The 13,425-nt window shown below is 44.8% G+C and overlaps 1 protein-coding gene across 13 annotated transcripts in view; it reads right to left on the reverse strand.

The window, feature by feature from the left end:
- Positions 1–13,425, reverse strand: part of DCLK2 (doublecortin like kinase 2) — a 163,496-nt gene that overhangs the window by 17,305 nt on the left and 132,766 nt on the right. For all 13 annotated transcript variants that reach the window (XR_012332142.1, XR_004526736.2, XR_004526735.2 and 10 more), the window contains 4 exons: positions 12,106–12,225; positions 11,478–11,624; positions 4,170–4,303; positions 3,681–3,758 (listed from right to left, as the gene is read on the reverse strand). Coding sequence is in view for 7 of the 13 variants with exons in the window: in XM_033857311.2 (XP_033713202.1) it covers positions 3,681–3,758; positions 4,170–4,303; positions 11,478–11,624; positions 12,106–12,225 (479 nt within the window). In the remaining 6 variants the exon portion in view is untranslated. The remainder of the gene's footprint in view (positions 1–3,680; positions 3,759–4,169; positions 4,304–11,477; positions 11,625–12,105; positions 12,226–13,425) is intronic.

Here is a 13,425-nt window from a genome sequence, read left to right on the forward strand (position 1 = left end):
TATTTCACAAATGATGTGCAAACATCTGACTTCAAGGGGAGTATGTATGTGTTTGTCTTTAAAAGAAACATCAAATACCTCAGCATAGTCAGGCAAGTATTACTTGTCAGTGGCCCTAAGAACTGACTTGCTTAAGCAATAACTAAACTTCTAGTTGCCTCTGAAAAACCAACATCCTTCTCAGTAGCAATGAATCTGGTGTTGAAAAGACTGGAGGGAAAATATATGTCAGCCCAAGACTAAAGCCCAAAAACCCTAAAAGAAGAATGAGAGATGCTACAGTGAAAGAAGCTGAAACTGTCAATTCCAAGGAACAATTTTAATTAAAAAGCTTTGGGTGAAAATAATCTTTTGTAGAAAACAAATATTTTGAGATCTCTGTTTGAAGGCCTTTATTTTAGGTACAAATTTAAGTAGATAATCTGTCTTATACCATAGTCATTTATCATTCTTTAAAGGACCATTTCCATAATTTGCTATATATATATGATACATAAAATATATAAAAATAAATATATTTTATATTATAGAAGGTTATAAAATCTATCCAGAATGTCTCTGTACGCTGTGAAGATGTTTCTGTAACTAGTATTTAACATAATAGATTCTCTTTCATCACAACATGGTATGAAAGAGGGAAAACATTTTCAAAAGTAAGCTATCTAGAGTTGTAGGACCAGCTTCTGAATATAACATCTAAGGCAGCAGCTTTCAGAATGTAGTTTTACTGCTTTTGATTAGCCAGACTTATCTCAAGATCCCGCAAAGAAGCTTCTGTCCATTGGATAACAAGTCACAATAGATACATATTGTTCAATCTGAGTCTCACTTTTGTTAAAAAGTAAAAAGCAAAGTCAAAGAAAAAACTCCCAGGCTGCGCTGGCAAGTGGCAACACTAGAGGGAGTTGTGAGCACACATTCCTCTACAACTGATCCCTGATACCCTTTTCCAAGTGCTCTTAACTTGGGTTAACCAAGGAGGGAAACGCTACTGTAAATGGTCCTAGAATTACTTGCTATCAAAACCCACTACCCTAGGGGCTTCCCTGGTGGCGCAGTGGTTGAGAGTCCGCCTGCCGATGCAGGGGACGCAGGTTCATGCCCCGGTCCAGGACGATCCCACATGCCGCGGAGCGGCTGGGTCCATGAGCCATGGCCGCTGAGCCTGCACGTCCGGAGCCTGTGCTCCACAACGGGAGAGGCCACAGCAGTGAGAGGCCCGCGTACTGAAAAAAAAATAAATAAACCCACTACCCTCTGCACTTGACTAGTTCCCAAAACAAGTCATCACTGAAACCAGCCAGGGCACAGTGTGACTGTAAAAATAGCCACAAATGATCCCCCTCCCTCTGTGTACACACTTAACCTTCTCCCACATTTACCCCAGGCTTAGCTATTTGATTTCGTTTGGTCAACGGGACATCAATGAAGAAATGTGCGGCAAGCAGAGACTTGGAAAGTGCTCTGGCTGCTTTGGGATATCCTGTATCCACCAACATGTGAAGCCCATGCTAGCCCGCCGGATGCTGAAAGGCACATGGCCAAGTCATATCTGTTTCCCAGCTGACACTGAGCCAACTACCAGGCATATGAGTGAGGCTACACTGGACCTCACGCCCCCACTGAGCCAGCCCAGAGCAGAAGAACTGCTCAATGGACTCACAGAATGATTTACACCCCTGCCTTTAGGGGAAGTTTGTTATTCAGCAAAAACTGATACGTCCAGTAATCCTACAGTCTGTATAACCCACCTGAGCAATAATCTTGATGGAAAACCATGATGTTGATGGCCAGATGGAAAGAACTTTCCACCTATAGAAACGTAACCCAGGCCACAAGGACAAGGTCCCACGCAAATGTCATATCTTTCACGAAACCTTTTGTGATTTCTAGCCCTCAACTCAGCATGCCCCCAACTTAGCATGACCTCATATGCTCAGTTATTCTACTTGATCAATATTCTCGCGATGTTTCTACACCAGAAGGCTCTCACAAGTAGAGACTGACATCTCTGTCATTCTTGTGTTTAGTGTCAGCAAAAAAAAAAAAACCTGTTCAACTCAATTAAAAATTGATCATTTAAAAAAGATAAACCTTTCAACTTTTCTGTATGTTTGAAAGCTTTCACAATAAAATGCGGGGTGGGGGGGGTAATGGAATAAACTTATTTTTCACTTACTGACCGAATACTACAATGTAAACGCTATGGCCTCAGAGAATATGTTTTGTTCACCACTCGATTCCCAGCACTTAGAATAGTACCTGGCCCCTAGGAGCTACTCTACAAAGAGATGTAAAATGAACAAAGAAGGGATTAAAAGGAAAAGAGCATTCAAGAAAACTCAGAGGAAAATCAAACATGCACCATTAGATGAACTTCTGCTTCAAAGTGTTCATTTGCCCCAAAGAGGGAGACAGAACTGATCAAAAGAGATGCTGTGTCAAAGCCCCACACGCCCCCTAGTCATGGACTGCTGGGTGCGAGTGCGCTCTGTGGACCCCAGCACACACCCCAACACCATGTGTGGCCACCAGGCGAGGTGCAGGGTCACCAAGGGTCAATCTGCTGTTCCCAGTTCTGTTTATGCCAAAAGTATTTGTAATTCTACTTAATATTATGTGAACGGACAAAATAAACTTAAAAAGAAAGAATTCCCTGTTTCTACAAGAACTAGGTCAAATGCTTTGCAAAGTGAGTTGTTTAAAAACTGCTGTTGAGGGCTTCCCTGGTGGCGCAGTGGTTGAGAGTCCGCCTGCCGATGCAGGGGACACGGGTTTGTGCCCCAGTCCGGGAAGATCCCACATGCCGCAGAGCGGCTGGGCCCGTGAACCATGGCCGCTGAGCCTGCGCGTCCGGAGCCTGTGCTCCTCAACGGGAGAGGCCACAGCAGTGAGAGGCCCGAGAACCGCCAAAAAAAAAAAACCTGCTGTTGAGGGGGCTTCCCTGGTTGCACAGTGGTTAAGAATCCGCCTGCCAATGCAGGGGAAACGGGTTCGAGCCCTGGTCCAGGAAGATCCTACATGCCACGGAGCAAATAAGCCTGTGCGCCGCAACTACTGAGCCGGCACTCTATAGCCCACGAGCCACAACTACTGAACCAGTGCTCCTAGAGCCCGTGCTCCGCAACAAGAGAAGCCACCTCAGTGAGAAACCCGCTCACGGCAACAAAAAGTAGCCCCCGTCCTCAACAACTAGAGAAAGCATGTGCACAGCAACAAAGACCCAACACAGCCAAAAATAAATAAATAAATAAATTTATTAAAAAAAAAAAAACAAAACCAAAAAACTACTGTCGAAGAGACAACTCTTAAGAACTAGAAAAAGGCTTACCTGGAAGGATCAGATTGCTTCACAAGGATCTTTAAATCTATTCCTCTTGAAAAAGACTGAGAACGGAAATCATAGACACTGGACTATGGGTGTGTTTTACGGAAGAATGACCGCAGGAAACTCAGGGGACCAAACACAAAGCAAAGGCCTTGGCCTCACATCAAAAGTGTGGACAAGGAATATACATTAATAGGTTGTAAATTAAGATAAAAAAGTGAAAGGTATGTTTGTGTAATTTTTAACTGACATTTTTATTGAGCAGTTTCTGGTCCTGATTGTAGAATGTCTGTTTCCTGATCAAAGGGAGAGGGTTTACAATTCAAATATTGTCATTCAAAGAGCCACTGACCTTCGGAAGGGTGGGAATCCACAGAGCAGTATGTACGTGATCACGCCAGCTGCCCAAATGTCCACCTTCAGGCCATAGCTGGGGAAACAAAGTGGGTGGGAGGAGAGAAACAGTGATACTACTCCCAGGAACCCTGCACATTACTGGAGTACTTGCCTTTGTTTGTTAGGGAAAAAAGGCCTTTCGGTACCAAACTGCTCATTTCATGTAGAGGAATGAATTACCCTTTGGACAAAAGGTGTCTGCTCTTCTCCCAACCTCACCACCATCTTCGGGACGCCAAGACTGGCCTTGGGACAGAAGTCCAGGCCTAGGGCTCTTGGAACTAGAAGCACAAACTCAAGCTCCTGGGATGAAAATCATGGTGCAGGTAACAGTCTCTCCTGCCCTCCACATTCCCAAGAGGCATGTGAATACACAGGAGCAGCAGCAGCAAAATATACCCTTTCCCAAAGTTAAAGCACTAACCCCAACCCCCAGGAGGCGTACCCGGTTTCAGCAATGATTTCTGGGGCCACATAAGTCGGGGTGCCACAGACTGTGTATAAAGGGCCTTCTACCACAGTGGCCAGCCCGAAGTCTCCCAGTTTCAAAGACTTGGTCCCATCAGGATATTCACACACCTGGAACAGAAACCAGCCAATAATCAGAAGTCTTTTTTTTTTTTTTTTTCTCAGTGATTGCAAGGGGGGGCCTTTGGAATTAGGCAGAAAGGACACAGATACATTTACTAACAAATCAAAAGAAATCTCTCCTTGTGATATTAACAGCATGGTTTATCTTTGTTGCTTCTTAAAGCTCTAATTTTTCTTTTTAGAGATTTTGCATGATTGTGTGAAATAGGAAAAAGACAGTATTTCTACCTTTGCAAAAAGTTCCTTACCTAGGAGTATAATGAACATGTCTGCATGCTGAGGGGTGTAGGTGGTGGCTTACCTGGTTGGCTCGAGAGCCCTCTAGAACTTCTGTTGTGTGTTTCCTGAGCACTGGGGGGGAGGGGGGATGTGAGAGCCTCAGAAATGTTTAGGAAGTGTCCACTGAAGCGCTAGGTGGTCTCCAACTTGCATGTTTAGTTTAGAAAATAAAATGAGAACTTGTTCTCTAGACAATGATGAATATAAATATTACATAGGGGAGAACCCTGGAAATTTAGAAAGAAAATGACTTTGGGGATCAGACAGCCTGAGCTTGCATAACCAACCACTCCACCCATTTTCTGCTGATGTGACCTTTGAAAGTCTCTCACTCGCCCTGGGCAGGATTCTTCATCTGTGAAATGGGAGGACAGGGGTCCTTGGCTCACGGGGTTGGTGTGAGGATGAAATGAGATGAAGTACAGATCAGGACTTAATGAATGTTCCTTCCTTTCCTAGAAGGACTGGCTGATTAGATCAGGTAAATCATCGTCTTGGAAAAGGTTTAACAATACTGATGAACATGTAACAACTTTTCTAGAAAGCACTGCAACCATACGTAAATTTCTTAATATCCTTCATAACCTTTGATCCTGTAAATCTACTTCTAAGAACCTGCTCTGAGGCAACAGAGATGGACCGAAAGGTTATACACAAGAATGCCAATATCAGAATTCATCTGTTTTTAAAAACTGGAAGCAACATAAATGGCCAACAGGGTAATGACTTAATAAATCATGGTAACTCCAATAAAGATGTTGAAAAAAAAAACCCAGACAAAAAAATAACCAAAAAAACATAAATCATGGTAAATCCCTACAATGAAATATTATACAGTCACTAATAAGCACATTTCAAATAAATATTAATCATGGGAAATATTTACTATATTACATAAAATTTTTTTAAATATTCAAAATTATATATATGCTGTAACACCCCAAAATGTTAAGTTTGTCTCTAGGTGGTAGCATTACAGGTTACTTTAATTTTCTTCTTTATACTTTTCAGTAGTTTCCAAAATGTTTACAATGAACATGTGCTGGTTCCATAATTCAGAAAAAATTAATTTTATATATAAGCAAACTTTCCTTATGGGATAAAAGTCCGGAAGTTACATTTCAAATGGATTGTTTTAGAAGCAAATGAGTGTGTGTGAGAACATAACTGAGATTTGACTGCGGGATCTTTAACAAGCTGTCCATTTGCCTCTTGGACGTCCATTCTGAAAACACTCAATTTCAGAGGATAACTACAAAAACCTAACCTGTACTCACGTCATACCTTTCCTCTACTTTTACATTTTAAACATATTTTGTTTGTGTTTCCTTGTATTCTACCATGAACTGAATCAGATTTTCATCTAAACCACTACTTACGAAAGGAAGTGAAAAATTTAGCAAATTATGTTTTTTCAAGATAAGCATGTTTACAACATCATCCATTAGTCTGCTACTTAATGAGGGGGATGATTTATAAACTCCTCAATAAAAAGACATCAAGAACCTCCGGGCTTCCTCATGCCAGTGACCCCACCACCTTAATAGGCATTTTTTTAAGGATGACACTGAAATACCTTCCTAGCCTGTGATGTTCTCAGCAGTTTAAGAGGAGTATTTTTCACCTTAGTATTTTAATAACTGCTTCCATGTTGAGGTACTAAATACCCATGCGCAGCATGCCTCTTTATGACTTACAAGTTTCACAGGACTGATGATGAGGACTTGGAGCCCCTCACAGATAGTTATCATTCTGAGTCAGCCCACAACTCAGCAGAAACATATTCAAAGCTACTAATGAGGCTTCCCTGGTGGCGCAGTGGTTGAGAGTCCGCCTGCCGATGCAGGGGACACGGGTTCGTGCCCCGGTCTGGGAAGATCCCACATGCCGCGGAGCGGCTGGGCCCGTGAGCCATGGCCACTGAGCCTGCGCATCCGGAGCCTGTGCTCGCAACAGGAGAGGCCACAGCAGTGAGAGGCCCGCGTACCACCAAAAAAAAAAAAAAAAAAAAAAAAAAAAAAAGCTACTAATGATTCAGCCTAAAGCAACAGAAACCAGGTTCTTAGTCATGCTTAGTCTTAGGACGACTTTCCATCCGTTATGTTTAATATAAACATTAACAAGAACAATCTGAATTGCAGTTAGAATTTATGATGCATTTACTGAAACCCAGACTTTAGAAATTCCCTGAGTAATTGCAGTGATAAGAACATTATAGCCAACATTATAATTCTAAATGTCTCTATCATGAGAGTAAAAAAAAAAAGTTTTGTTAATGTCATTTTGTTTTTACAACTTTAAAATACACTCATTAGGTACATTTTTTAAAAACAGTGTTTATTTTAGACATTCAATTTAGGGATGCCTAGGGGTATTTAAGTGTTGTCAGATACTCCGAAGTCCCAGAAGTCCCGTTTTTCACATCCCCTATAAGGAATTCAGAGTCAGATGCAGGAGTATAAATAGAAAGGGACTGAACAGTCTATAATCGTTGAATTATGTTTGGGCAAGTGGTACTCCTTGGCTAAACATCAAAAGGGAAGTGTCATAAGGGCCAGACAAGCCTGGAATAATAATATTTTATCTGATTCATCTCTCCCCAATGCTAGACACAAAGGCAAATATGTGGAAGAGAATGTAAGTAAATTTCAAATCTTAGCTGGAGATTCTCTTCAAAGCAGGAAAAAAAAAAATATATATATATATATACATCTATAAATCTACACATACACACACACACATTTATGACATTGCTGGGACTTCCCTGGTGGTGCAGTGGTTAAGAATCCTCCTGCCAACGATGGGGGCACGGGTTCAATCCCTGGTCCAGGAAGATCCCACATGCTGCAGAGCAACTAAGCCCATGCACCACAACTAATGAGCCTGTGCTCTAGAGCCCACGAGCACAACTACTGAGGCCGTGTGCCATAACTACTGAAGCCCGCGTGCCTAGAGCCCGTGCTCCGCAGCAAAAGAAGCCACCACAATGAGAAGCCTGCGCACCGCAACAAAGAGTAGCCCCGCTCGCCGCAACTAGAGAAAGCCCACGTGCAGCAACGAAAACCCAATGCAGCCAAAATTTTTTTTTTAATTTATGACATTGTTTTAAGAAACTGACACGGACACACACACGTGGCTTTAAGAGACTGGTTTTAAGAAAGAGGTGGCTAAACGCACAGGGACTCCAAAGGCCTTCTGTTCTGGCAGAGAGTTCAGTTCTCCCCAGTAACGCGCATCCTCGCAGGACTTGGGAGATTCCAATATTTTCCTAAATGCTGTCTCACTGCACTACTATAGTCACCCTGCTGGACAATTAGGAAGAGAACTTTTGTTCCAATTTACAGATGAGGAAACTGAGGCTCAGAAAGCTCAAGTTACAAGCAGGCAGCCAAGGGGGGGCTCCAAACAAGACCACTGCCGTCCACCGCACCCTCCTGCGTCTAAAAGCCTGCACGGCCTGCAGACTCTCGGTGAGATCTGAACAGCCACCACTGTGAGAACTCCAGCCCTGCGGTGCTCAAAGGGCCCACCACAAGCTGAGAGATGCTGTCAAAAGTTGCTCTCAGAATGCAAAACTGAAATATGTGAGAAATGCAGATCCCACATACAAAGTGAATGCCACAAGCTCTCTAAATAAAATGTCAGCATCATGATTTAGCAGGACTTCAAATATGAGAAACCAACCCTCTTCTCTCCCCTGCCCCCAGAACTCCTGGAAACGTGGAATTTATCACTGGTCTCTCATAGTTAACTCTGACAGGGCACCGCCAGGCTGTAACTCACGGCATTAATGGCCACCCCTGTGCTCCCTGACACGGTGACCCATACATCTCTGCTGGCAGGGGTTTAAATTATGACACTGCTGCCAGAGGAGGGGATGCAAATCAGATGTCTGAATGCTCTGGTGTTCAAAGACCCAATTCTCTTTTAGCGTAGCAAGAGGTTGGCAGTCCCTCTGCGTATTTCCTTTCAGTGCCTCGATGGTACTTTTTCACGCCAACCTGCTGACTCTATCTAGGATCAGCCGAGGGGTCCAGTTAGGTTTCCAAAGGCAGGCACATATTCTACTTGGATATGCGCAGCTAAGGGTCTCCAAAGCCTGACCCCACGGCCCTTTCACGTCACACATTAGCCTCATCCCGACATCAGTTTTATCATCTCCCTTCTCTGCCCTTTGGGCAGCACAGCGGGGTTAGAGCAGGTCTCGGAGTGGGGCGGACATTCATCCAGGTGGGGCAGGTGGGGCAGGTGGGGCAGGTGGGGCACTCGATTCCAATCTCCTGCCTACATTCTGAGACTCATCCTAACGGGGACTGATGTCTCCAACTGCTATCTTCCCTTGATGCGTAACAGCAGAAGAGGATGAGGGGCGGTTTTCTGAGATTCTGCATACAGTAAGGAACTGTGAGTGGAAAAGAGGGGAAATGGGGTGAGAACGGAATCAGTGAGCTGGGCAACAGGCACCCTCGGGTTTACGGGGAAGCTCACTCACCCCTCCGCCACCCTCCTCGCCGGCTGGGCCCCCGCAGCCAGAGCCAGGCGGCGTGGGCACTGTGGTAACCACTAGTCCTCGGGCCCCGTGGCCCCGTGCTCTCAAAGAACGTCAATCACAGCGGCCACTGCGGTGACGTGGGCCGTGGAGAGCAGGGGCGTCCTCGTGAACACCTCGGCACTGTGTCTGGCTCCGCAGGGGGAAGCCTTGTCCCCTCTGACCCCGGCCAAGCTCCGTCAGTGGGGGAGGGGCGGGGCCAGCCCAGACCGCAGCCTCAAGGTGCAGAAGCAGCCCGTCGAGAGGAGGGAACCCCACGCCCTCACGTCCACCCAGGGGCCTGGCTTACCGCTGCCTCCATTCCTCCTTAGAGTTCACATAACACATCTTGTTTTATAGAGCAGGGGTGTTTACTTTCCTAATAGGAACAAACAGAAATGAAACATATTCCCTCAAGGCAGGAGACAGTAAGAAAAAAAACCTCACATACTTTTTAAGTGGACACTGGGAAGTTATCAAATGGTATTAACCAAAAGGCGAAATGGATACCCTGGATTAGCAGAAAGCCCCAGGATGGCCCCAAAGCCTAGTCCATTCAGTTGTTATTTGCGTGCTGGGCGTATGAGGCAGGCTGTGGAGACTTGTGTTTGAGGGCCAGCTGCTGGCGACCTCATGACCATGGTGGTCAGTCACCAGCCGTCTACCCACGTCCACTGTGTGCTTCCTCGGCCCTGGGGATATAAAGTAACCGAAACACAGACCTTGCCCCGTTAGTGCTTACGACCTAGAGAAGACAACAGACAAGTAAACGATAAAATCACTGCACCACGGCAAGTGCAGCAAAAACCAGAGGTGGCCATGACTGACTATGCCCAGGGAGCCTGGGGTGATATCAAGAAGACAGGCCTCGGGCTTCCCTGGTGGCGCAGTGGTTGAGAGTCTGCCTGCCAATGCAGGGGATGCAGGTTCGTGCCCCGGTCTGGGAGGATCCCACATGCCACGGAGCGGCTGGGCCTGTGAGCCATGGCCGCTGAGCCTGCGCGTCCGGAGCCTGTGCTCCTCAACGGGAGAGGCCACAACAGTGAAAGGCCCGCGCACCGCAAAAAAAAAAAAAAAAAAAAACAAAAAGGAGACAGGCCTTGCTCAGTATCTTACAAGATGAACGTGTTTGCCACGTTGCTGGGGGAGAGGATGCTGCAAACAGAGACCAGTGTGGACACCAACGATGAGGTGTAATGCTGCTGAGGAAGTCAAGTCTTCACCAACTCCTGGACCCGGGGAAACCTGTGCTTGGATGCACACGATATGGGAGACTCAGATAGGCTCACCTGCCAAGCAGTAACGATGACGATGGTGACGCTCAGCCCTGAAAGGTGGAAACAGAGAAGCCAAGAGTCCTGTGTGCGTTTGGGAGACGTGTGTGTGCAGAACTCCCAAATCGCCTTCTCTAAAATTTCTCTACAATGTAGACACGAGGACTGTCCCCATTAGCAATGTTTGGTTTGAAGGCCACCATGAGGTGAGTTAAATATGGCTTGAAGGTGAGTGCCATGCTGGCCAGATGGGTAGGGAAGAGAGTAACAGAAGAGGCTGGAAAGGTAAACTGGAACCAGATTATGAAGTTGAGTGCATATCAGAATAAGACTTTCAACAGGACAAATGAGACTTTTAAACAAGAAAAGTTAGCATATCTGGGTCTCAATTTCCATATCTGTAGAGCTGAAATGAATGGACTAGATCATTTCCAAAGTTCCATCCTGCACAGAAATGAACGCTTGTGTTCTACTGCTGTCTCCTACAAGCCTCTAATTCTGTTTCTGTCTCCAATTTATTCTTCCGAATTTTTTGCCTCATAAAATAATTTTCCTGCTCACCTTTCTTCAGTTAGCACCATCCATCAAATTGTAAATGAAAATATGTTTTCTAATGTCTGGTAAACAGTAAATGCAGAAGTGCAGATCAATTCGAGAAATCCATTAACATTTTATGGTCATTGACTTGAGTCAGGCTGATTTTCTAGATTTAAATTCTCTCAGCCCCGTATCCGCAGGGTTGGTATAGACTTTAAAATGTCATTGGGGCTTCCCTGGTGGTGCAGTGGTTGAGAGTCTGCCTGCTGATGCAGGGGACACGGGTTCGTGCCCCGGTCCGGGAAGATCCCACATGCCGCGGAGCGGCTGGGCCCGTGAGCCATGGCCGCTGAGCCTGCAGGTCCGGAGCCTGTGCTCCACAACGGGAGAGGCCACAACAGTGAGAGGCCCACGTACCGCAAAAAAAAAATTAAAATAAATAAAATAAAATGTCATAGTCTGCATATGATTGTTTGCATGCAATTACTGTCACTTTAAAGGGAGAGAGACCTGAGTTGGAACAGAAAAGGCAGAGATGACGTACCAAGAGGTTCTCTGGCTTGATGTCTCTGTGTACAATGCTGAGGGCATGGAGGTACCTGAGGGCGTTGGCCAGGTTGTACACCATGGCACTGCCATCTCTCTCAGTGTACTTGGTTGAAGAAGTAATTGCATCAAAGAGATCTCCACCCTAAAGGACACATAAAAGAACATATCAAAACATCGACAGTGGGGACTTCCCTGGTGGCACAGTGGTTTAGACTCTGCACTCTCAATGCAGAAGGCCAAGGTTCGATCCCTGGTCCAGGAACTAGATCCCACATGCATGCCGCAACTAAGAGTTTGCATGCCACAACTAAGGCGCCTGCGTGTCGCAACTAAGGAGCCCATCTGCCATAACTAAGACCCAATGCAACCAAATAAATAAATAAATAAATATTAAAAAAAAACAAAACAAAACATCAACAGTGGCAGTTCTATGAAGGTATCAAAGAAAGCTCATCAGCCTGGAGTAGATGAAAAAAATGACACAAGTGCCACTAAAATTGATGATTATAAATAATGCAAGTTTCAAGGTAGCAAAACACTTTTCCAATTAGGTCCTTCAAGAATATTGTAAGTCTTGGGATTTGTCATCAATGAATTCTCTTGAAATCTCTCCATCCTCTTACTTTGACCAATTCCATCACCAGAAAAAGCTCAGTAGCTGTTTCCATCTCCTCAACCAGCATGATGATATTTGGATGTTTCACTCTGCGCAGTATCGACACTTCGTTCTCAATCAGATGCTCCTGTCAAAAAGGGTTTAGAGAGGTAGATCAGAAATTACAGAACCCTCTGCTCTATCCCTGTGTTCCGGAGGACAACACAGGCTGTAGATCTGACACTGAAGGAACAGAGACAAACCACACCCTGGCCCAGCTGGTGTCCCTAGGGACAGGACAAGTCAGCGTGACACCTCATTGTAACTAACAGAAAGACATCCTTCAATACATCCCTCGAGAACTTCCCTGGTGGCGCAGTGGTTAGGAATCCGCCTGCCAATGCAGGGGACACAGGTTTGAGCCCTGGCCCGGGAAGATCCCACATGCCTCAGAGCAACTAAGCCTGTGCGCCACAACTCCTGAGCCCACGTGCCACAACTACTGAGCCTGCGTGCCACAACTACTGAAGCTCACGCGCCTAGGGCCCGTGCTGTGCAACAAGAGAAGCCACCATAATGAGAAGCCCGCACACCGCAAAGAAGAGTAGCTCCCACTCACCGCAACTAGAGAAAGTCCACACGCAGCAACAAAGACCCAACACAGCCAAAAATAAAATAAATAAATAAATTTATTAAAAAAAATACATCCCTCAAAAGGCTCAGCATGCTATCTGGCACATAAAACACACTCCTTCCTGTCTCTTCTTTATTTCTAACACCTTAAGAGGTTGTGATGCTATGAAAACTTGTGTACGCCACACTGTGCTTTGCAGTTCAGCTGGAATCACTTTTCCCTTTCAGTATACACTCAGAAATAAAGACTAGGCATATAAGGATTTTGGCATGCTTATGGGATACAACTTCTAGCATTACAAACATTTTTAGTTTTTAAACTATTACCAATATGAATTTGAATTTCATGTTGAAATTCATATAAAAAAGAAACTTTCTTCTTCTATGATTGGGTATGAAATCATTCACCAGATGGATGTTCCTTATCATCTTGTATTTCAGAAATCAGGAAACATATAGTACCATGGGGACCATCACTTCTCTGAAAATACCACCTGATTATCAGTCCTGGTGAGTAATGCAGTTGAGATCAGCACTGTAGCAAAACATTTACTCACGGCATTATTATTTTCAATACACCAACCCATGAATCATGAGCAACAATTGGTCTATGTTATTATGAGACATTAAAATCTCTCAACAATGTCATATTTGTTAATCCTCATTAACTGTAATAATAAATTGTTTAGAATTTAGGAAATGCTCTGTAAAAATT

Source organism: Tursiops truncatus, chromosome 5, assembly GCF_011762595.2.
Source record: "Tursiops truncatus isolate mTurTru1 chromosome 5, mTurTru1.mat.Y, whole genome shotgun sequence".
NCBI lineage: Eukaryota > Metazoa > Chordata > Mammalia > Artiodactyla > Delphinidae > Tursiops > Tursiops truncatus.